The sequence below is a fragment of the Salmo salar genome, chromosome ssa19, assembly GCF_905237065.1.
Source record: "Salmo salar chromosome ssa19, Ssal_v3.1, whole genome shotgun sequence".
In the NCBI taxonomy this organism is placed as follows: Eukaryota; Metazoa; Chordata; class Actinopteri; order Salmoniformes; family Salmonidae; genus Salmo; species Salmo salar.
The window spans coordinates 79,001,302-79,027,005 of NC_059460.1; the positions used below are offsets into that span (position 1 = coordinate 79,001,302).

Here is a 25,704-nt window from a genome sequence, read left to right on the forward strand (position 1 = left end):
GGGGACCATGTGTGGTGGTGAGTGTGTGTGAGTGTAGTCATCTTCTTGAAACTGGGTAGAATTGTAATCCTTTTTCTTTAACGTGAGTCCATTGAAGGGGAAAGTAATTGTGGGAAATAAAAGCATGCAGAGAAGGGAGAAGGTTGGGTGGCAGGTAGTCTAGTGGTTAAAGCTTTGGGTCAGTAACCGAAAGGTTGTTGTATGGAATCCCCGAGCTGACAAGGTAAAAATCTGTCATTCTACCCCTGAACAAGGCAGTTAACCCACTGTTCCCTGATAGGCTGTCATTGTAAATAAGATATTTGTTCTTAACTGACTTGTCTATGTAACAGTGTAGGTTCCGTCCCTCTCTTCGCCCCAACCCGGGCTCGAACCAGGGACCCTCTGCACACATCAACAACTGACACCCACGAAGCATCATTACCCATCGCGCCACAAAAGGCGCGGCCCTTGCAACGCAAGGGGAAACCCTACTTCAAGTCTCAGAGCGAGTGACGTCACTGATTGAAACGCTATTAGCGCGCACCACCGCTAACTAACTAGCCATTTCACATCGGTTACACCTAGTTAAATAATACAAAAATAAAAATAGTCTGTGCAGTGAATTTTCAGACCAGTTTATAATCAATAAAAACATTCATGATGAATGAATCATGAATAGACACTTCATCAAGTCTTCCCATGTATTAATGAACTATTTATGTGATCTGATGGTATTTCTTTGTGTTTCAGAGGAGGGTTCCCAGGGCCAGATGGACCTGACGGAGCTGATCGGCGTTCCCCTCCCCCCATCCGTCTCCTTCGTCACGGGCTTTGAGGGCTACCCGGCCTACAGTTTCGGGCCCGATGCAAACGTGGGCCGCCTCACCAAGTCCTTCATCCCTGACCCCTTCTACCGTGACTTCACCGTTATCGTCACCGCCAAGCCCACCACGCGGCACGGCGGGGTCCTCTTCGCCATCACCGATGCCTACCAACGGGTGGTGCACCTGGGTGTGGCGTTGAGCCCCGTGGAGGACGGGTCTCAGCAGGTGCTCCTCTACTACACTGACCCGGGGGTCGGGAGCACCCAGGAGGCTGCGAGCTTCAAACTGGCTGACCTGACGGGGAGGTGGGCCCGCTTCACGCTGACGGTGCAGGGGACAGAGGTGCGTCTCTACATGGACTGTGAGGAGTACCACCGCGTGGCCTTCCAGAGGAGCCCGGAGCCCCTCACCTTCGAGGCCAGCTCGGGCGTCTTCGTGGGCAACGCAGGTGGTACGGGGCTGGACAGGTTTGTGGTGAGTTGACGGGTTTTTGTTTTTATCTGCTTGTGTTGTTTGTGTGTGTGTGTGGGGGGGGGGTGCAGGTTCCGCTCAGGCACCCCAATGGTAGAACCAGCTTCCCCCTGAAGCTAGGACAGCAGAGTCCCTGCCCATCTTCCCCCTGAAGCTAGGACAGCAGAGTCCCTGCCCATCTTTCCCCCCTGAAGCTAGGACAGCAGAGTCCCTGTCCATCTTCCCCCTGAAGCTAGGACAGCAGAGTCCCTGCCCATCTTCCCCCTGAAGCTAGGACAGCAGAGTCCCTGTCCATCTTCCCCCTGAAGCTAGGACAGCAGAGTCCCTGCCCATCTTCCCCCTGAAGCTAGGACAGCAGAGTCCCTGCCCATCTTCCCCCTGAAGCTAGGACAGCAGAGTCCCTGCCCATCTTTCCCCCCTGAAGCTAGGACAGCAGAGTCCCTGCCCATCTTCCCCCTGAAGCTAGGACAGCAGAGTCCCTGCCCATCTTCCCCCTGAAGCTAGGACAGCAGAGTCCCTGCCCATCTTCCCCCTGAAGCTAGGACAGCAGAGTCCCTGCCCATCTTCCCCCTGAAGCTAGGACAGCAGAGTCCCTGCCAATCTTTCCCCTGAAGCTAGGACAGCAGAGTCCCTGCCCATCTTTTGTAAACGTCTGAAACCCTACCTCTTCAAAGAGTATCTTAAATAATCCCACAGCACCCCGCCTTCGCACCCTCACCTCAGCCCGAGAGGTGCATCATGCATTTGTCCATTTTCTCTTCATCTAAACCAGTCCTGTTCCTGGAGGGCCTAAACACTTCAGTTTTTTGTTTTCTACCTGGTAGTTAATTGCACTCACCTGGTGTCCCAGGGCGACCCAGTCATTGTCCTGGAGGGCCGATAGAACTTCTGGTTTTCATCCTCTCCTGACAAGCAAAACATTTTGGAACTATGTCAACAATGGACTAATGAAACAAATACTAAAAGAGCATCTTTGGGTGGAATTTTGCTTTAACTAGTTTTCAGTCACACTGTGTATGTGTGACTCACTGGGGTTTGAACCCAGGTTTTCTGCGAGCCACAAGGCTGTGTTATCCTATTGACCTAAAGCCTAGGCATTACGATGCAGTATATTTCACCCATAGATATCAAATGCTACTTCCACTCCACCCTACTAGAGCTCTGCATGGGCATGAATTTTAAGCCCGAGCCCTACCCGTGACCGTTACGTTCAGGCCCTACCCAACCCAGGCCCGATTGCTTCTGCCAAATTTAAGGCCCTGCCCTGCACTGCCCGAAATCAGAAATAACTTCCTCCATTAGTAAATCCATTAGCTGCTCCTCTCTCTCTGTCACTCACTCCCTGTGCGCTGTTCGCTCTGCATGCGCTCTGAGTCTGTGAGTATCCATAGCAACGGAGAGATGTGAGAGAGCAGTTAGCTACTTTTGTCACTCGAAACTCAAGGAACATTATTATTTTCTTTGAAATAATCTCTCCTGTCTCTATATTTGACGAGGTTGAAGCACTTCTGACACCATGTTATTATTTTAGTCAGATATGACTGTACTGCGCAGCAGAGGACAAGCAAATGGCTCAGCTTCAAAATGTTACTGATCAATTTAGTGAAGCCCGAGCCCTGCCCGTACTCTAGTTATTGATGAAAAAACAGCCCCTACCCGGCCCTTAACCCCGATGTACAATATCGGGGCCAGTCGAGCAAGTAGCAGAGCTCTACACCCTACCACTACTACTTAGATGTTGTACTAATCTAAACAGAATGGATTAACTAATAAAGTATTGCCTGCCTCAGTTTTTAAGTGCACCAAAAAGCTATTGCCAAGCAGCTGTTTCCCTCTCATAAAGTTTCATTGGAGCAATGGGTTGGTAGATACAGTGAAATACAGTTAACTTAGTGTGGAGGAGCAGGAAACTCTCTGTTCTCCCTGCCAGTTTCAACCAGTACCAGCCTATCTCTTCTCACTTACCACCCGGGATCAAAACAGACCTCTCACTGGCCAGGGGAAAATCAAAATGTCACTCTTTGTGTTCATTGCCCCTCTTTCTTTCCTCTGCCACTCTCTTTCTCCTGTCTCCCTCCTCTCTCTCTCATTAATGTCTGTCTGACTTTGTTTTTGTCTCTGTCTGTATCTCTTTTTCTCTCTCTCTCTCTCTCTCTCTCTCTCTCTCTTTCTCTCTCTCTCTCGCTGTCTCTTTCTTTCTCTCTCTCTCTGTGTCAATGTGTGTTGGAGGCATGGCAGTGAGGCCTCCAGCTGATAGTGTGTTTGTGTTGGAATCTGATATCCTGTTTCTTCCCCTGTGAGGAACACTAATAAACAGACGCTGCAGCAGTGGTGCTCCTGAAAGCACCTCACACTGCGTTATGGAAAAATGGCTGTGTGTGTGTGTGTGTGTGTGTGTGTGTGTGTGTGTGTGTGTGTGTGTGTGTGTGTGTGTGTGTGTGTGTGTGTGTGTGTGTGTGTGTGTGTGTGTGTGTGTGTGTGTGTGTGTGTGTGTGTGTGTGTGTGTGTGTGTGTGTGGCAGTCGACCGCAGCTGATTTGGATAAGAACCCATGCTGGTTTAGGACCAGTAGACTTCAGAGAACAACCGGCTCTGAGTCCCATGTTCATTTCCTTTCGTTTTTTGTTGTTGTATATATAAGCAGAGTATAAACTCTTGCTAAGAGACTTTGTGTAACCCTAACGTACGCAGCATATGTACCTCTTCATAGAACCATTAGTTACATCACTTATCATCACAACACTTACATGTCAGCTGTCTTGGCAACGGTCACTTGGTGCAGCAGACATGGTACTCTACACCATATGATGTCATGTGCTTTGAGGAAAACACTCTTCTAGCTGGGTGCTAGTCAGTCTGCTGTAGCCAGCTTCTTGTTGTCCTGCCAAACAATGTGCAGAAAATAGCTCTGTTTTATTTTCACGTCATCCAACAAATGTAAAAGCCTGGAGTTTTCTAAATGGCATTGGCACTTGGATTGGAACCGGTGGTTTGGTCAGCTTTTTGGCGACGCACACCAGTGGTGGGTTTGCCATCGAACTGAGAATGCATAAGCAAAGAAGAACCCCATACCTACTGTAAAATATGGTGGTGAATCTTTGATTTTATGGGGCTATTTTGCTTCCACTGGTCCTGGGGTCCTTGTTAAGGTCAACCGCATCATGAACTTTACCCAGTACCAGGACATTTTTGCCAAAAATCGGATTGCCTGAAACTTTGGCTGCAAGTGGATCTTCCAGCAACACAATAACCCCAAGCACACATTAAAGAACAAAGAAATGGTCTCCAGACTTGAAAATCTGTGGTTTGAATTGAAGAGTGCAGTCCATAAGCGCAGACTAAAGGATATCACAGATCTGGAAGGATTCTGTGTGGAATGGTTTAAGATCCCTCCCAATTTGTTTTAGAAAAAGGCTCAGTGCTGTTATCCTCACAAGGGAAAGGTATTGAAAACAAGGTGTCAATCATGTTGACCCCTACCTACAGTAGTTGAGAAAAACAATATTACTTGTTGACCAAAATCTCTTTCTCTGACAATTTTATTAGGATAAAATACTATCATTTCGTAAACAAATTGAGTATTTAAGCTCAGTATTTGAATTATTTATTTTATACAGTAATTTTTGCTCATCTTTATCAAGGGTGTCAATCATTTCGAACCCTTTCTGGCTCAGAGCTGTACCGCATGTCTGCCTCGTGTTGGAGGCATTGGTCAGCTTGGCTGTTCTGACGTAGCTAACATTGTTATTGTACAGAGATCATGTTGTGTTCTTGTGGCTTTTTGTTTCTGCATCAGTAGCTGTGTTTCCATTAACTTGTCCAGTAATTTTGTTTCTCCACATTTAGAAAGCTTGCATAGAAAATAGATGCCCCAACTGCCTGCTACGGTGCCCTTCCATTGGACTATGTTTTCCCAGAAACCTACATTGTTGAATAAAAATTAAGTGTTTGAGGGCAAATTGCACATTAATAAATTGGTGACAGCCTGTATTCCCTCCCACCTGTCTGTTTCATGTCTCAGGTAGCCCGCAAAAGCCTGAATGGGTAGAATGCAACAATTGACAAATATTTGCCATATTCTAATAATTCTAACGCGCCAACGTATCGCCACAGTCCGTGGTCGCCATGGTGAAACTTACACTCCTGTAGATCTGAGGTAATTGGATGGTGAAGCTTGCTAGCCAACCAGTTAAGCAAAGCGAAGCAATGCTGTAAAGAAACATTATTTTTATAGTTGAAAAAAATAAATATATATATTTTTTTAAATGTGGAGTGGAGCTTTATAGTTATGTGATGACATCACTTACCTTCAAAATTATTTGTTTATTTGAAACAAGTTGTTTCCATCACCATTTGTCACAATAAAGTTTTACAAACGAAAAATCCACCCTTGTCGACCTGATAAAAATGTTGTCGATCTTAAGAAAATGTCTCTTATAACTGTCGTTTCCATTACACATGTTTGGGCGACATTGCTTTTGTCGAATACACCTGTGTCAATGCAAACCTGCCTACTGTGGATTGCATTGATATTTACAATGGGTATTTTAGCAGTGGTAGAGTTTCCTGTTTGGAAGGTTTACCGATCACAATGAGCCTGAAGTTTAATTCAATAAAATACTCTTCTTCAAATCAAATACATTTTTTCTTCACAAGTCTCTTCCTATTGGATGATCAGTATTGATCTCAGCGTCCTCAAAGCAGTGCTAGAGGTGTCACTACAGACCCGGGTTCAATCCCACAATTGGCCCAGGCTCTCCCTGGATGTCCTTGTCCCATCGCGCTCTAGCGACTCCTTGTGACGGGCCGGGCGCATGCACGCTAACTTCGGTCGCCAGCTGTACGGTGTTTCCTCCGACACGTTGGTGCGGCTGGCTTCCGGGTTAAGTGAGCAGTCTGTCAAGAACCAGCCTCTCCCGAGTCCGTACGGGAGTTGCAGCGATGGGACAAGACTGTAACTACCAATTGGGGAGAAAAAGGGGGAAAAAATGACCAAATAATAATAATTTTCATCTCAGCAAAGCTCATAAAACTTTGATGGAATCAGAGCTGTTGCATGGAAACATTTGCTGTTTACCTTCAACCTCTCTTTACAGCATCAGATGGACTTGATTTAGTTTACGCAGCCTCTCTTCTCCCTCCTCTCCCCTTCTGTCTTCTCCCTCCTCTCCCCTTCTGTCTTCTCCCTCCTCTCCCCTCCTCTCCTCTCCACTTGTTTCATGAAGGATTTGTTGGATTGAAAACAGGTGTTTGTCCTCTGGATAGACCCATAAACAGATTAGTCAACATGCCATGTTCCATTTGCGACCCTCATGACAGTCATTGTTAGTGAGATCTATGTGGTTAGTGGGATCTATGTTCTGATCTGTTATAGCAGTTTAAAGGCAGCTGTCTTGAAGAGTTTTTGTCAGATTGAGGTACCTGTTACCAGATTGAGGTACCTGTTACCAGATTGAGGTACCTGTTTGCCATACTTGAGATATTTCCATTTCACTAAAAGGTTGTGTTGATTTGATTTGAGAGCTGGCAAATCAAATCAGCCATTTACTGTGAGTGTATATACAAGTGTTAATGTTCCTTAACCTCTCTCTCTCTCTCTCTCTCTCTCTCCCCCCCCAGGGTGCTGTTAGTGTGTACTAGTGTTAATGTGTCTGAACCTCTCTCTCCCCCAGGGTTGTATCCAGCAGCTGGTTCTGAAGGGATACCCCACAGCCCAAGATGACCTATGTGAAGAGGACGACCCCTATGTGAGTGTTTCCCAATACTACATCTGACCTTCTTTCACTTGAGCCCTAATAGGTAGAATTGGGTAAGGCAGGGTAGGACTGGATGGAGCGGGGTATGTCAGGGTAGGACTGGGTGGAGAGGGGTATGTCAGGGTATGTCAGGGTAGGACAGGGTAGGACTGGGTGGAGAGGGGTATGTCAGGGTAGGTCTGGGTGGAGAGGGGTAGAACTGGGTAGGACTGGGTGGAATGGGTAGAACTGGGTAGGACAGGGTAGGACTGGGTGGAATGGGTATGTCAGGGTAGGACTGGGATCAGACTGGGTGGAATGGGTAGGACTGGGTAGGACTGGGATCAGACTGGGTGGAATGGGTAGGACTGGGTGGAATGGGTAAGTCAGGGTAGGACTGGGATCAGACTGGGTGGAATGGGGTAGGACTGGGTGGAATGGGTAGGACTGGGTGGAATGGGTATGACTGGGTAGGATAGGGTAGGACTGGGTTGAATGGGTAGGATAGGGTAGGACTGGGTAGGACAGGGTAGAACTGGGATCAGACTGGGTGGAATGGGTAGGTCAGGGTAGGACTGGGTGGAATGGGAAGGTCAGGGTGGGACTGGGTGGGACTGGGTAGGACAGGGTAGGACTGGTTGGGACTGAGTGGGACTCGCTAGTTTTCCACCAGACAGCTATCAACTATCAAGTATTTTCAGATTAGTTATCATAAATGAATGGATGCCGGGAGAGACTATCTAGCATTGGTTAACAGCAGACACTGTACATGGACCTCTAACCGCTGATCTAAGATCAGATTTCAACCACCCCCAATACTAACACCATTAGGATGATGAAAATATAAAATGTGACCCTGTATCAGTGGTAATGTGCTGAATTCTACCTACTCCATCCTAAAACCTGACATGCTCTTGATGAATGGGACCATCAGCCCCTCTAGTGGTGGTTAGAGGATATTGCAGGGTTGTGTTGAATGATTCATTAGCTTGTGGTGAAAACAGCACTTAACGCCAGTTGTTTTATTCATGATTTAGTTTCTTTATCTTTTTTTCTCTGTTTTTAAGTATTTTCATATGCATAAGCCTGAATTATTGCTACTTGTAAAATAAGAATTTGATCTTAACTGACTTGCCTAGTTAAATAAAGGTGAAATATATATATATTTTTTTTAATACTTGGAAAAGCATTAGATAATTTGCTTGTGATAGAAGCATCTAGACTATTCTTCCTTACGGCCTATTGAATATGTAAAACAATTAATGAGATTCCAAAGTCATAACTTAAGCGTTATGTAATGAAAATACAAGGTTGTTACTATAGCGATTCCGTTGTTATCCTCTTTCAGGCATCCGGCTATGGGAGTGGAGACGACTCCTTCGATGACACGCAAACTATGGATGAAGTGAAGAAGGTAGTGGAGGAGAGAGAGTACACCGTGGTGAGTGACAGGAAACACTCAGACCCAACCCTGTACACACACATTCTACCACACTGGCAGAAACCCACAAGGATAGTTTTACAACATTTTAAAAATATTTTTATTTATTTCATTAGGCAAGTCAGTTAAAAACAAATTACAATGACGGCCTACTGGGGAACAGTGGGTTAACTGCCTTGTTCAGGGGCAGAACGACCGATTTTTTACCTTGTCAACTCTGGGATTCGATCTAGCAACCTTTCGGTTACTGGCCCAACGCTCTAGGCTACCTGCCGCCCCCATACGTCATCAATATGTACACCTTCCACCTCCCTCCTCCTAACACAGTAGGGGTATCTACAGCACATCCAGAACCCAATTCATCTTATTGGGACCAGTTAGGTGGGAGATGCCGTTCCTCCCTCCAGCCAGGTTCTCTTATCTGAGAAATGCAAATACTTATTTCCCTCATTAAAATGCAAATCAATTTATAACATTTTTGACATACGTTTTTCTGGATTTTTTTTTTTGTATTTCTGTCTCTCACTGTTCAAATAAACCTACCATTAAAATTATAGACTGATCATTTCTTTGTCAGTGGGCAAACGTACAAAATCAGCAAGGGATCAAATACTTTTTTCCCCTCACTGTTTAAACAAGGTTGGCACCATAACTTTCCCTTGAACACTGCCTTCCATCTTCCTTCAACTGTCACATGGACACCAAGCACACTGCTTAACATCAAAACAGCTGCTGATGCTTGGCTGAGTTTTCCTTCCAGTTTCCCATGAGCTTTTCTCTCCCATTACCAGGGATTGGATATCATCTGAAAGACAGTGATAAGATAAAGTGTTTCAGTGGGAGAGATCACACAGTGTGCACATTTGGTGTTTTGCCCTAACACTACACAGCTGTGTCGTGTCTTTGCTATGCCGGATTAAGTGATATGACATGCTATTCTATAAAATAATTTCTCTGTAATTAATATTACCTGGTTGAACTAATCATGTAAATGTAATTGACTAGAAAGTCGGGGCACCACGAAATAATGTTTATAGAGCTGTTATCTTCCGAATACACTCTTGAAGACCTGGTAATCTTCTACATCAATAGCGGCCAATTCTTAATCGTCACGACTGTGTGTAGGAACGGACCAAGGCACAGCGTGAGTATCATTCCACATCTTTATTATTATTATGTGAAACTTAGCAAGACATACAATAAACTATACACAAACAACAAACCGTGATGACAGAGGTGCAACATGCACTAACTCAAAATAATCTCCCACAAACACAGGTGTGAAAAACAACTACTTAAATATGATCCCCAATTAGAGACAACGATGACCAGCTGCATCTAATTGGGAATCATACAAAAAACCCAACATAGAAAAAAGAAACTAGAACACAACATAGAAAAAAGAAACAAGAGCACAACATAGAAAAAATGAAACTAGATAAACCCCCCCCAGTCACACCCTGACCTACTCTACCATAGAAAATAAGAGCACTCTATGGCCAGGACGTGACAGTGACCTTATTCAGTCTCATCTGAAGTCGTATAATTCTTGGTTATCTTCACAAACCCTGGCTAACAAGTTGAATCAGCAATACAAAATTTGGTTTAATTATTTATTTACTAAAATACCTAAACAATCACACAGAATTACACATACACAGGATGGGTCATACATTGATTACTAATTATGTCATAAAAGAAAACGTCCCTGGTGGACGGAACCGATATGACGGCTGGTTACACAAAGAAAGGGGGTTGAGTTTTGAATGAAAGTGTGGGAAGACTGAGGAACAAAAGGATAAGGGTCTCTGATCGGACCTTGTAAAGCTATGCGATCGTAAATACAGAATCTTATGCATTCTAAATAACCGCCCATTTGGAAAAGGAAAATGCAAGAAATATTTACTCTGAGCTGCGCTTTCAATAGGTTGGTTGTAGATGGAAGGCCGGGTTGCCCAACAGAGATGTTCCTGTCCTCTGAAGAATGTCTGGTAGAACGGATGCGTTGTAGTAACGTCGTGTGTTTGGTAGAAAATATACTTTGTCCGTCCTTCCCTAGCCCACGTTTACAGCTGCTGCTGCTCACTCAACGGCTAGGAGGTATCACTTCTTTAGTGAATAAGAGTTCAAAGTTCATACCAAGTTGCCATACTTTAAGCTCACGCTTAAGTTGGCTTAGTTCTGTAGTTTGACATTAGCCCTTTTAACATATGGACTGTCGTCCTCACGTCCTCGGGAACACAAATGTTAATTTCGTTAACAGGGGCTTATGTAGTGGTGGAGAGAAGGGCGTGTTTCATAGTTCACCACCAATGTCTGTTCACTTGGGCGGGGCCACTGAGTTGAGCCTAGTTTACTTATGAAAACCAATTCTCTCATTTAGAAGCTAAAATTACATTTAATCTTTTCAGAAATAGATTCATATTTAAACATTTAAATTGCACAACAATTCCATGTGAATCTGATAACTAGAATGTGTCGACTTTCCAAGATACAGTTTGTCATCCTATCATCAGTCATAATGTCTCAGATGACAACTGATCTGACATCATATTCTTTAAGTACCAACACATATTTTCAACTGGTTGGATTTCCGAAATATGGTTCTGTTCACCACCCTTTTGATGTTACCAGACTCTCTATGTTAACAAAGGGCTTTCCAAGAGTCACATCTGTAGAGTAGAGAGAGAGAGGGGGGGTTTATGGGGGTCATAAACCTCACCAACAGGCCAACGTCATGACAGCTGATTAAAATAATCAAAGCTTGTTGCTGAGTTGGTTATTTTAGTCAGCTGTGTAGTGCTAGGGCCAAAACACAAAACGTGCACCCATGAGGGGGAGGGGGACCCAGGACCGAGTTTGGGAAATGCTGAGTTAGGCTACACACTCAGGGTTACGACTTATCTCTTTCTCTCTCTTCCACTCTCTCTCACCCTCTCTCTCGATCTCTAACGTCCTCTCTCTCTTCCACTCTCTCTCGCCCTCTCTCTCTCTTCCACTCTCTCTCACCCTCTCTCTCGATCTCTAACGTCCTCTCTCTCTTCCACTCTCTCTCGCCCTCTCTCTCTCTTCCACTCTCTCTCGCCCTCTCTCTCTTCCTCTCTCTCTTGCCCTCTCTCTCTTCCACTCTTGCTATCTCTCTCTTCCACTCTCTCCCTATCTCTCTCTTCCACTCTCTCTCGCTCTCTCTTGCTCTCTCACCCTCTCTCTCTTCCATTCTCTCTTGCTCTCTCTCGCCCTCTCTCTCTTCCACTCTCTCTCTCTCTCTCTCTTTCGTCCTCTCTCTCTTCCACTCTCTGTCCCTCTCTCTCGCACTCTCTCTCTTCCACTTTCTCTCGCTCTCTCTTTTCCACTCTGTCTTGCTCTCTCTCTCTCTCTCTCTCTCTCTCACCCTCTCTCTCGCTCAGTCTCCAGCTGTGTGATCGTTTGACTGCTACTGCTCAGATTTAATGCAGGTGCTCCGAATCAAAGCTGAACCCTCAAAGGAAGCCTCTTTCTCTAAAAGCTCTGTTTTGTGATTTTGATAAAAAGGCAGGACATACTGTTTTCTGTTGTTCAAGGTGACTAATGTCATTTTTAATGAATAGTAAAAGTTCAACAACCGTGAAAACTCTGAGATCTGTGTTTTTTTTCTATCTGTTAATATCTGTGACCATTAGCCTAGTTGTATGATCGTGGTCTACTCTGCTCTGTCGTCATCCTTACTTCTCCTTGAGGCTGTTCCTATACTCTGTCGTCATCCTTACTTCTCCTTGAGGCTGTTCCTATACTCTGTCGTCATCCTTACTTCTCCTTGAGGCTGTTCCTATACTCTGTCGTCATCCTTACTTCTCCTTGAGGCTGTTCCTATACTCTGTCGTCATCCTTACTTCTCCTTGAGGCTGTTCCTACTCCCAGCTTGTTTGTGTCCTCCTCTGTTGTAGCTGGCGTTGGGGTAGACTCAGGAAGGGCGATTTGACTGCTAAACCAGTCTGTTCTAGGATGGCTTCCACTGTCATCCATTAGGGAGAGAGAAAACAAACAGACCCTAAATCAGTGATTTGGACAACTACTCCACAACCCACACACCCTGGCTAATGAGTGTGGGTGTGTGGGTTGTGGAGTAGGATGAAGTTGTCCAAATCACTGATTTAGGGTCTGTTTTGTTTTTTTCCCTAATGGTGAAAGCTAGGATTTGGGGAGGGAAAACAGATCCTAGATTTGTATACCAGGGAAGCTTCATCTGGGAGCAGGGGATGTGCTGAGGGATATGCTGGTGATTTAGGGCCATTCCCAGTGTGTTGGTGGATATGGTCCCAGCCTCTTCCTGCGTAGCTGGTTTGGCACTTCTGCTAGTCTGTCAGCCCCACACACACACACACACACACACACACACACACACACACACACACACACACACACACACACACACACACACACTTGCTCACACATTAATACTTACCTGGGCATACTTACCTGAACACTGATCTGAATACTTACCTGGACATACTAACAGTGCATTCGGAAAGTATTCAGACCCCTTCCCTTTTTCCATATTTTGTTATGTTACAGCCTTATTCAAAAATGTATTCAATAATTTTTTCCCCTCATCAATCTACATACAGTACCCCATAATGACATCACAATACCCCATAATGACAAAACTTAAACAGGTTTTTAGAAATGTTTGCAAATGTATATATATTTTTCAACAGAAATACATTAATTACATAAGTATTCAGACCCTTTGCTATAACACTCAAAATTGAGCTCAGGTACATCCTGTTTCCATGAATCATCCTTGAAATGTTTCTACAACTTGATTGGAGTCCACCTGTGGTAAATTCAATTGATTGGACATGATTTGGAAAGGCACACACCTGTTTATATAAGGTCCCACAGTTGACAGTGCATGTCAGAGCAAAAACCAAGCCAGGCCGTCGAAGGAATTCTCCGAAGAGCTCCGAGACAGGATTGTGTCGAGGCACAGATCTTGGGAAGGGTACCAAAACATTTCTGCAGCATTGAAGGTCCCCAAGAACACAGTTGCCTCCATCATTCTTAAATGGAAGAAGTTTGGAACCACCAAGACTCTTAGAGCTGGCCGCCCGGCCAATCTGAGCAATCGGTGGGGAAGGGCCTTGGTCAGGGAGGTGACCAAGAACTCGATGGTCACTCTGACAGAGCTCCAGAGTTATTTTGTGGAGATGGGAGAATCTTCCAGAAGGACAAACATCTCTGCAGCACTCCATCAATCAGGCCTTTATGGTAGAGTGGCCAGACGGAAGCCACTCCTCAGTAAAAAGCCCATGACAGCCCGCTTGGAGTTTGCCAAAAGGCACCTAAAAGACTTTCAGACCATGAGAAACAAGATTCTCTGGTCTGATGAAACCAAGATTGAACTCTTTGGCCTGAATGCCAAGCGTCATGTCCGGAGGCCACCTGGCACCACCGTGAAGCATGGTGGTGGCAGCATCATGCTGTAGGGATGTTTTTCAGCGGCAGGGACTGGGAGACTAGTCAGGATTGAGGGAAAGATGAACGGAGCAAAGTACAGAGAGATTCTTGATGAAACCCTGCTTCAGAGAGCTCAGGACCTCAGACTGGGGCAAAGATTAATCTTCCAACAGGACAACAACCCTAAGCACACAGCCAAGAGAATGCAGGAGTGGCCTTGAGTGGCCCAGCCAGAGCCCGGATTTGAACCCAATCAAACATCTCTGGAGAGACCTGAAATTAGCTGTGCAGTGACACTCCCCATCCAACCTGTCAGAGCTGGAGAGGATCTTTAAAAAAATAACTATTTATTGGACCTTTATTTAACTAGGCAAGTCAGTTAATTAAAAAATATTATTTACAATGATGGCCTACCCCGGTCAATCCCTAACCCAGATGACGCTGGGCCAATTGTGCGCCGCTCTATGGGACTCCCAATCACGGCCGGTTGTGATACAGCCTGGAATCGAACCAGGGTCTGTAATAACACCACTAGCACTGAGATGCAGTGCCTTAGACTGATGTGCCACTGGCCAGCCCGGGATCTGTAGAGAAGAATGTGAGAAACTCTCCAAATACAGGTGTGCCAAGCTTGTAGCATCACACCCAAGTAGACTCAAGGCTGTAATCACTGCCAAAGGTGCTTCAACAAAGTACTGAGTAAAGGGTCTGAATACTTATGTAAATGTGATATTGAAGTTTTTTATTGGCAAACATTTCTAAAAACCTGTCTTTGCTTTGTCATTTTGGGGCATTGTGTGTAGATTGATGAGGGGAAAAAACTATATAATCCATTTTAGAATTTGGCTGTAATGTAACAAAATGTGGAAATAGACATGGGGTCTGAATACTTTCTGAATGCACTGTACATGAATACTTACCCTAACATACTTACCTGAACGTACTTACCTAGACATTCTTACCTGGACATACTTACCTGGACATACTTACCTGGACATACTTACCTGGACATACTTACCTGAATACTTACCTGAATACTGACCTGAATATTTACCTGAACATACTTACCTAAATATACTTACCTGAATACTGACCTGAAGACTTACCTTGACATACGTACATTAATATACTTACTGATACTTATCTGAATACTTACCTGAACATAGTTACCTGGACATACATACCTGAACATACCTGAATACTAACCTGAATACTTACAGTACATTGACCAACTCACCTGAATACTTACCTGGACATACTTATCTGAAAACCTTCCTGAATACGTATTTGAATACTTACCTGAACATAATTACCTGAATACTTACTTGGACAGAATTACCTGAATACTTACCTGAACACACTTACCTGTACATACTTACCTGGACATACTTACCTGGACATACTTATCTGGACATACAGTATTTCCCTGAATACTTACCTGAATACTTACCTTGACATACCTGAGTACATACTTGTACATACATGACATACATAATATACTTTAGCTAAATAGTGTAAATTACCTCCAGTTTGCTGGCCAACTGCTCCTCAGCTTCCATCCTCTGGGTCTGCATCTGCATGTGATTCAGGATATCCATCTGCATGTGATTCAGGATATCCATCTGCATCTGCTTCAGGATATCCATCTGCATGAGCTTCAGGATATCCATCTGCATGTGCTTCAGGATATCCATCTGCATGAGTTTCAGTATATCCATCTGCATGTGCTTCAGGATATCCATCTGCATGTGCTTCAGGATATCCATCTGCATGTGATTCAGGATATCCATCTGCAATGTGCTTCAGGATATCCATCTGCATGTGCTTCAGGATATCCATCTGCATGTGCTTCAGGATATCCATCTGCAATGTGCTTCAGGATATCCATCTGCATGTGCTTCAGGATATCCATCTGCATGTGCTTCAGGATATCCATCTGCATGTGCTTCAGGATATCCATCTGCATGTGCTTCAGGATATCCATCTGCATGTGCTTCAGGATATCCATCTGCATGAGTTTCAGTATATCCATCTGCATGTGCTTCAGGGTACCCATCTGCATGTGCTTCAGGATATCCATCTGCATGTGATTCAGGATATCCATCTGCAATGTGCTTCAGGATATCCATCTTCATGTGCTTCAGGATATCCATCTGCATGTGCTTCAGGATATCCATCTGCATGAGCTTCAGGATATCCATCTGCATGTGCTTCAGGATATTCTTGTGAGCCAGTTTCTTCTTGAGGACTTCCATCCTTTTCAAAGTGGCATTGTATCCCGGACCACCTTTCTATCCACACACCTTAACATTTGCACCAGCTTGTCTCTCATGTTTTCCCAGTGCTTCTTTCTGTCCTGAAACTCATTACGATTGCACTCCTTTTCACAAATATCCACATTCAGAGCATCCCTCTTTCCAGCCATACTCCTGTAATTCTCTCTCATGATATCAGGTAGCTTAGAAGTTAGAGAGGCGAGCCACTTCGAATCCCGGGTCCAATGGGAAAAATCTGGTGGGAAGCTAGCAACCGGAGGGTTGCGGGAATCAAAGCCTAGATGCCATTGCCTGCCGTTGTGCTCTTGAGCATGGCACTTAACCCTGCAAAACAACATCTCTCGGGGCACCTCTCCAAAACCTCTATATGTATGTCCTGTATGTGTATCTTTCGGAGGGGTTGGGTTAAAAAGTGGAAGTAAACTTTTGGTTGGACCTTGTGCAATTGACCAATAAAGTGACGTTAATCTTAATGGGAATGAATCCGCAACAGATCTGTAAAACTCCTGCAGAAACATGGGAGAGATAACTACATCAAAACCATACTCACTTTCGCTCTTATCTCCGCTAATGGTGAAGAATCACATGCTCAAACTTTCCAATTGTGTCAATGGCAAACATTATCAAGCCTTTGGTTCAGAATCTCAAGAGTTGATGAAGGTTGTTCAAAATATGTTCTGTAACAATCCGCCAGAGAGAGCGAAAAGACATCTGAACCATCTGAAGCTTACCCAGTGAGGACTGAAAGTACACTCAGAATATGGCGACAAGTAATCATGGCAACAAATTAACCAAACATTACAAATTCTAGGGTTGCTTAGATACGAAATGCAAATCCTTAGCAACAGTGCTTTAAAAATTATATGAAAAATTCACGCTATTCCATAATGAGGCTTTTCTAGGAAAAACATGTAAAAGCCTTAGCAACCATACTATGTAGTAACTTATAGAAGTCGTTTTTTTAATCTATGATTGTACAGTTAGAATTTTAACTTTTATACTATACCTGTTCTGACTTCTATGTTTTTTGTGACAATCCGTCACCTCACAAGGTTCCCTCTCAGGAAAATAATACGCATTTTGAATTTAAAATTGCAATATGTCACTTTTTTGGGGCGACCCAACCAACTTCACATAGAAATGTCTGTTATAGATCAGTCATTCTCATTGAATGCAAGTTCAATGAGCTGTTCGATTATCTCTGTGTCTATGCTTCTCGTTCTTAAGTTACATTTTTGCATCTTTTACTTTCGGTTTTGTACACCAGATTCAAAAAGCTGAAAATACAATATTTTTGGTTATGGAAAATATATTTCACAGTGGTTTAGATGGTACAATGATTCTTCACACTGTACTTGTGCGTTTTGTCACATTATTTGAAACTATTAGAATTTTAGCAACCAGGAAATGGAAGAGCGATTTCTGCGTAGTGCACATTTAATTGAATTCCATTGGATGACCTAGTTGAGCTTTCTTGACTCACGCTCAGCTGCATATAACCACAGGGCGGCAACAAAGCCCATCTTGCAGAACATGGCAAACCTGGCTATAGCTCTATGTTCAAAGGATGCATACTTTTAAATCTGACCCCCATCCCCCCCTCTTCCTCTCTTTCTGCTACCTCCCCCTACCTCCGCCTACCCTCTCAGCCAGAGGAACCATGGAGCACCCCTGTCCTCGCCCCTCCCACAGAGGCATCGCCCAGTGACGATGAGGATGCTGATGAGATCTCGGGTCAGGATGTGGACCTGACTGCAGAGAGAGGTGAGAGATGTGAGGGAGAGCGAGAGACATAACACTGCATGAATATATTATTATTATTATTATTATTATAATTATTATAATCCCTTGTGGTGTTGAAATGAAGAGCCACCAGGGGGCGATAAACACATGGTAAGACACAGAGCCATATACATGTGTATTGAGAATGTTGTATCTTTGGCCACAGGACCAAGTCGGACTGCGGATGCAGACTATAGACCAATCAGTGTAAGTATCAGTTGTTGACAGATTTAAGAGAATGCAACTGAAGACCTGTAATGTGTTACCTGCTCTATAGTAATGATGTGTATAAACCCTGGATTGATGATGCTACTACAGTATGCAATGACCAATGAGAGGCTTAGAAGCCACCAGCCTCCATATTGGTACTGCCCAGAAGAAGCAGTACTCCATAGGAATGAATGGAATTTTTACAGTATTTCAATAAAATGTTTCAAGGACAAAATTACATGTATTTATTTGTTGTAGTGGGGACAGTAACATTAGTCCTCTCTAAAAATATATATATATTTAAGCAATATGTTTTTACATTATTTGTTTTATGTTCAGTTCACAAAATATAATTTTAAAGTATGCATTAAGGTGTCTGTAATAGAATATACTTGTCAAAAACGAATGTAGACATTAATAAATGCATTTCTATAGCTTCCAACATCTGTTTTACACTGGAGGAGGAGAAACAAGATGGCTGTGCAGTGGCTTCCAAACAGAGGCCTCTGTCAGTCATCTAGGGTTAATACATATCATTGATAATACCTGAACAGCCATCAAACAAATCATTGGTTGCCAATATATACCACACTACCACACTTAATGTTCTCATGGTGTGTGTCTCTCTCTCTCTCTCTCTCTCTCTCTCTCTCTCTCTCTCTCTCTCTCTCTCTCTCTCTCTCTCTCTCTCTCCCTCCCCAGGGGACTTCCAGTCAGAAAGGAGAGCAAGGAGATCCAGGGCCAGCCGGCCCCCCTGGCTCCCCCGGGCCCCCAGGCCCACACAGTCCGTCAAGCAATGGCTTTTCTGGGGGAGTGCCAGGACCCAGGGGCCCCCAGGGGCCCCCAGGACCAGCAGGAACACCCGGAACACCCGGTAACGACGGCCAGCCAGTAAGAACCTGTTTGTTACCACAACATCCCCTCCCCTTCACCCCCTATTTGGTCATGTTGATCAGCACTGTATTGTAATTGGGCGTAATTGCAAATCACAGTTGTATCTGGTTACGGACGATTCATTCGTTCTCTCTCACTCCTAGACATTTGTGTGGTTTGGCCCGGCAGGCGTATTTTTCACCAAAATAGTTCAGTTCCATTGGTGTTTTCTCTCTTTAATTCTGCTATTGACTCCTTTTAATGGCCCATTTAATGGCCCATTTAGGTGGTTGCATGCCCACAGGCAGTGGCCATTCAGTGGTTTAGAAAAACAGTTTTTTATGTATGTTTTTTGAGGTCAGAAATAGTTTTTATACAATACCAGTCAAAAGTTTGGACACGCTTACTCATTCAAGGGTTTTTCTTTATTTTTACTATTTTCTACATTGTAGAATAATAGTGAAGACATTAAAACTATGAAATAACACATATGGAATCATGTAGAAACCAAAAAAGTGTTAAACAAATGAAAATGTTCAATAAAGATAAATACCACCAGGTATTGACAACTTAAATGGAAAGCTAATGAGGATGGTAGCAGAATATATTGCCACTCCTATTTGTCATAATTTTAATCAGAGTCTGGAGAAAAATGTTTTTCTTCTGACCTGGAGTGAAGCCAAAGTCATTCCGCTACCCAAGAATGGTAAAGCACCCTTTACTGGTTCTAACAGCCAACCAATCAGCTTGTGGCGAAGCATAGAAAATTTGGCAAAAAAAATTGTTTGACCAGATACAATTCTATTTCTCTGTAAACAAATTAAGAAGACTTTCAGCATGATTATAGTGAAGGGCACTCAACATGTACTGCACTGACACAAATGACTGTTGAAAAAAATGGAAAATAAGTAGATTGTGGGAGCTGTACTGTTAGATTTCTGTGCAGCCTTTGATATTATTGACAGTAACCTGTTGTAGAAAAAGCGTAGAGTACCAGTCAAAAGTTTGGATACACCTACTTATTCAAGGGTTTTTCTTTATTTTTATTATTTTCTACATTGTAGAATAATAGTGAAGACGTCAAAACTATGAAATAACACATATAGAGTCATGTAGTAACCAAAAAAGTGTTAAACAAATCAAAATATATTTGAGATTTGAGATTCTTCAAAGTAGCGACCCTTGGCCTTGATGACAGCGTTGCACACTGTTGGCATTCTCTCAACCAGCTTCCCTTGGAATGCTTTTCCAACAATCTTGAAGGAGTTCCACATATGCTGAGCACTTGTTGGCTGCTTTTCCTTCACTCTGCGGTCCAACTCATCTCAAACCATCTCAATTGGATTGAAGTTGGGTGATTGTGGAGGCCAGGTCATCTGATGCAGCACTCCATCACTCTTCTTCTTAGTCAAATAGCTCTTACACAGCCCGGAGGTGTGTTGGGTCATTGTCCTGTTGAAAAACAAATTATAGTCCCACTAAGCGCAAACCTGATGGGATGGAATATCGCTGCAGAATGCTGTGGTAGCCATGCTGGTTAAGTGTGCCTTGAATTCTAAATAAATCACTGACAGTGTCAACAGCAAAGCAACCCCACCCCATCACACCTCCTCCTCCATGCTTCACGGTGGGAACCACACATGCAGAGACACGGCGGTTGGAACCAACAATCTCAAATTTGGCCTCATCAGACCAAAGGACAGATTTCCACCGGTCTAATGTCCATTGCTCGTGTTTCTTGGCCCAAGCAAGTCTCTTCTTCTTAATGGTGTCCTTTAGTAGTGGTTTCTTTACAGCAATTCGACCATGAAGGCCTGATTCACATAGTCCCCTCTGAACAGTTGATGCAGTTAACTCTAATGAACTTATCCTCTGCAGCAGAGGTAACTCTGGGTCTTCCTTTCCTGTGGCGGTCCTCATGAGAGCCAGTTTCATCATAGTGCTTGATGGTTTTTGCAGCTGCACTTGAAGAAACTTTCAAAGTTCTTGAAATGTTCCGGATTGACTGACCTTCATGTTTTTGCTTGTTTGAGCTGTTCTTGCCATAATACGGACTTGGTCTTTTACCAAATCGGGCTATCTTCTGCATACCACCCTAACCTTTTCACAACACAACTGATTGGCTCAAACAAATTAAGGAAATGTACTTTTAACAAGGCACACCTGTTATTTGAAATGCATTCCAGGTGACTACCTCATGAAGCTGGTTGAGAGAATGCCAAGAGTATGAAAAGCTGTCATCAAGGCAAAGGGTGGCTACTTTGAAGAATCTCAAATCTAAAACACTTTTTTGGATACTATATGAGTTATTTCACTCTATAATGTAGAAAATAGTAAAAAATTAAGAAAAACCCTTGAATGAGTAGGTGTGTCCAAGCTTTTGACCGGTACTGTACAGTGTTTAACTGCTATATTGTAATTATTTCGTCACCATGGCCTATTTATTGACTTACCTCCCTTATCCTACCTCATTTGCACACACTGTATATAGACTTTTTCTACTGTATTATTGACTGTATGTTTGTTTTTACTCCATGTGTAACTCTGTGTTGTTGTATGTTGTCGAACTGCTTTGCTTTATCTTGGCCAGGTCGCAGTTGTAAATGAGAACTTGTTCTCATCTAGCCTACCTGGTTAAACAAAGGTGAAATGAAAATACTGTATACATGTTGTTTTGTTTTCTCTAGGGCAGTGGAGGGATAGACGGAAACCATGTGAGTATTCTTCATGCGTGTCATTGTTCATTGTGACTTATCTTTCATTCCTTAGGACTTCAAACATTCATCATTACTAGACTTAAACATCTCTGAGCTGAGATCACTATAGGACTACTGCATTGTGGGAATTATAGTTTTATTCAATTGCTAACAAGCATCGGTCAATATTGAAGCCACTTTTTTTTAAACTCGTCACACAGTCTGCATTACCAACATGTATCTTGGCCAAACAGTTCATCTCACCTCCAAAACTCACTCAAACAACCAAAACACTTCCTACATATCTCAAAGTAAGCTCGTTCGACCATAACACTGGCAACAGTTCTCACTCAGATAGCATACATTGTCACTCATAGCGCACTGACCTAAAAAACACTAACAGGGAGCATTACATACATTAATACATTTTCTCCTTGAAGTTTGAATGATTTTTTCACATAAATCAGTATTTCCTTATAGAATAAGAATAATACCTTTTCACTTTATTGACTGTACTAAAGTATATGTAACAAGAATGAATCAGAAATGCAGCTATTTGCGTCAATAGCCTTTATTTTACTTGTGAAAAATGTAAAGTTGAAACAAAAAAACGAATTCCTGAAATTCCAATAATAATAATGAAAAACAAACATCAACATGTATAGTATAACACTCATACTGTACAGTACTGTGAGGGTTCTAGTTCTCATCAACATGTATAATCACTCATACTGTACAGTACTGTGAGGGTTCTAGTTCTCATCAACATGTCTAGTATAATCACTCATACTGTACAGTACTGTGAGGGTTCTAGTTCTCATCAACATGTATAGTATAATCACTCATACTGTACAGTACTGTGAGGGTTCTAGTTCTCATCAACATGTATAGTATAATCACTCATATTGTACAGTACTGTGAGGGTTCTAGTTCTCATCAACATGTATAGTATAATCACTCATACTGTACAGTACTGTGAGGGTTCTAGTTCTCATCAACATGTCTAGTATAATCACTCATACTGTACAGTACTGTGAGGGTTCTAGTTCTCATCAACATGTCTAGTATAATCACTCATACTGTACAGTACTGTGAGGGTTCTAGTTCTCATCAACATGTATAGTATAATCACTCATACTGTACAGTACTGTGAGGGTTCTAGTTCTCATCAACATGTATAGTATAACACTCATACTGTACAGTACTGTGAGGGTTCTAGTTCTCATCAACATGTATAGTATAATCACTCATACTGTACAGTACTGTGAGGGTTCTAGTTCTCATCAACATGTATAGTATAACACTCATACTGTACAGTACTGTGAGGGTTCTAGTTCTCATCAACATGTATAGTATAATCACTCATACTGTACAGTACTGTGAGGGTTCTAGTTCTCATCAACATGTATAGTATAACACTCATACTGTACAGTACTGTGAGGGTTCTAGTTCTCATCAACATGTATAATCACTCATACTGTACAGTACTGTGAGGGTTCTAGTTCTCATCAACATGTATAGTATAATCACTCATACTGTACAGTACTGTGAGGGTTCTAGTTCTCATCAACATGTATAGTATAACACTCATACTGTACAGTACTGTGAGGGTTCTAGTTCTCCGTCTCTCCTGCATTTGGCCACAAGTTCTCATCAACATCACATCTTATGTCTTCTCTGGCGATGCATCTTGGAAAGTATCTTCTGGAATGTCTAATCCAACCCTGGCAGTCTTCAGGAGAAGTGTCACCACACCCCGCATTCATGGCATCCAGTAAGGACATCTGGTCATGTGGATGGTGGTCATAAACCTTCCACTTCCACACAGAGAAAAACAGCTCTATAGGGTTTAGGAAGGGGGAGTATGGAGGCAGGAATAGTACTGACATCCTGGGATGTGTAGTAAACCAGTCTGTGACTGCAGCAGAGTGATGGAATGCCACATTATCCCACAAAACAACGAAGGTAGGGGAGTTTCTTGCCCCTCTCTCCTCCGCTGGCACAAGTCCATTATGCAGGTCATCCAGAAAATACATGAGCCTCTCTGTATTGTAGGGACCAATGAGTGTTTTGTGTAACAGCAAACCATCATTGGACAGTGATGCACACATTGATGTTAGCTCCTCTCTGGCCTGGGACATCCACAGTAGCTCTCTGTCCAATCACATTTCTTCTCCTGTGGCGTGTTTTTGCCAGGTTGAATCCAGCTTCATCCACAAAGATGAATGTATGTCCAGTTTGCATGGCTTCCATCTCCATTACTCTCTAAAATACAGTAAATCCACAGTTTTCCAGTACTTTACATTATGCATAGCTGTGATGAGAACTAGAACCCTCACAGTACTGTACAGTATGAGTGTTATACTATACATGTTGATGAGAACTAGAACCCTCACAGTACTGTACAGTATGAGTGATTATACTAGACATGTTGATGAGAACTAGAACCCTCACAGTACTGTACAGTATGACTGATTATACAGAGTTTTGCAGGTGGTGGAGTATGAATGAGAAAATTGTTTGTGGATTTCAGAGAATGTGGTCATTGAATGCATTTTGTGTGAAAGGAATTAAAATGATTCACAGTTTGGTTCACATACACTTCTGTTTCGCTGACTGTGTGAAGAGTTTTGACAATGTGACTTCAGTTTTGACCAATGCATGTTAGCAATTGAAAAAAACTGTAAAAAATGTTCTATACAATAATGTACAGAGTAGTTCCAGTATTGTGTTTTATTCTGAATCTCCAACCAATAGGCCCTACAGTACACACTACATAACAGAGACTTGACTCTGCTGTTCTGCTATATACAATAACTCCCACACTCTCTCTCTATCTCAAGAACACAAATATGCTCATTCCACTGTAAACACACCACAGCTTTTTAGACGCACACAACCGATACCTCACATGTGTACACCAGACCCAGTCCCTAAGCTAGCTATGGAGGAAAGTGGGATGCAGTCATTTGGAAATGTTTTACAAAAATGAGGAAAGTTGAGTCATTGTTTATTTACAACTCACGTCCCTGGACGTCAGAGATGAGCGATGGAGAGGGGATCTTCTACGGTGGTCCCTCTAGGGGTCTTTGATCTGCTTCTGTGCGTTTCGATTGGTGAAACGAGAGCACCTGCCCACCTGTGGTCTTGATCAACTCTGAAGCCCAGGTCCTGACCTCTGTGTGAAGAGATATGTGGTGCTGCTCACACATGTGGGATACATCTGTATGGGGCTCTGTCTGTGTGTGTGTCTGTATCTGTGTCTGTCTGTGTGTGTGTGTGTGTGTGTGTGTCTGTGTGTCTGTGTCTGTGTGTGTGTCTGTGTCTGTGTCTGTGTGCGCATGCGCGTGTCATAAAGGTGCTTCAGAGAGGGATTAGATAACTGTTATAGTGAGGACCGGGTGGATGATCTTTTTGAACATTGTGTTTTATGGAGTGATATAACTCTGGAAGGAAGGGCCCACACATCAATCCAGTCTCCAACTCCTGTCAGTCCACCAATCATTGTTAGACAGTCTACTGTAACTGTACACGACCCATGTGGATATCTTCATATGTTTTAACCCGTCAGCCATTTCTCATGTTGATAATCCTCACTTGCTGTGTTTCCTACCACAGGGAGAAACTGGAGTTCAGGGAATCCCAGGCTTGCCAGGAGATCCTGGTCCCAAAGGAGACAAGGTGCAACATCACATACTGTCTAACCTCCTTTCACTGCTGCAGACGGCATATGACGTTCTAGTGGCCTACAGGTTTTAGCTCCACTATCGATGAATAGTTCAGCGGTACTCTACTTTATTGCAAATGTTTTGCTCTGGCCCAAACCCCAACATCAAGGGCTGGCGATGAATTACATCAAGGACTGGTGATTAATTACATCAAGGACTGGCGATTAATTACATCAAGGACTGGTGATTAATTACATCAAGGGCTGGTGATTAATTACATCAAGGACTGGCGATTAATTACATCAAGGACT

General features: G+C 43.2%; 1 protein-coding gene across 2 annotated transcripts in view; it reads left to right on the forward strand.

Moving 5' to 3' along the window:
* LOC106579677 (collagen alpha-1(XVIII) chain) overlaps positions 1 to 25,704 on the forward strand; it is a 95,844-nt gene that overhangs the window by 39,291 nt on the left and 30,849 nt on the right. For both annotated transcript variants that reach the window (XM_014159808.2, XM_014159807.2), the window contains exons 3-10: positions 733 to 1,280; positions 6,949 to 7,023; positions 8,360 to 8,452; positions 17,814 to 17,928; positions 18,113 to 18,153; positions 18,859 to 19,047; positions 21,717 to 21,743; positions 25,344 to 25,406. In XM_014159808.2, the coding sequence (XP_014015283.1) occupies positions 733 to 1,280; positions 6,949 to 7,023; positions 8,360 to 8,452; positions 17,814 to 17,928; positions 18,113 to 18,153; positions 18,859 to 19,047; positions 21,717 to 21,743; positions 25,344 to 25,406 (1,151 nt within the window). The remainder of the gene's footprint in view (positions 1 to 732; positions 1,281 to 6,948; positions 7,024 to 8,359; positions 8,453 to 17,813; positions 17,929 to 18,112; positions 18,154 to 18,858; positions 19,048 to 21,716; positions 21,744 to 25,343; positions 25,407 to 25,704) is intronic.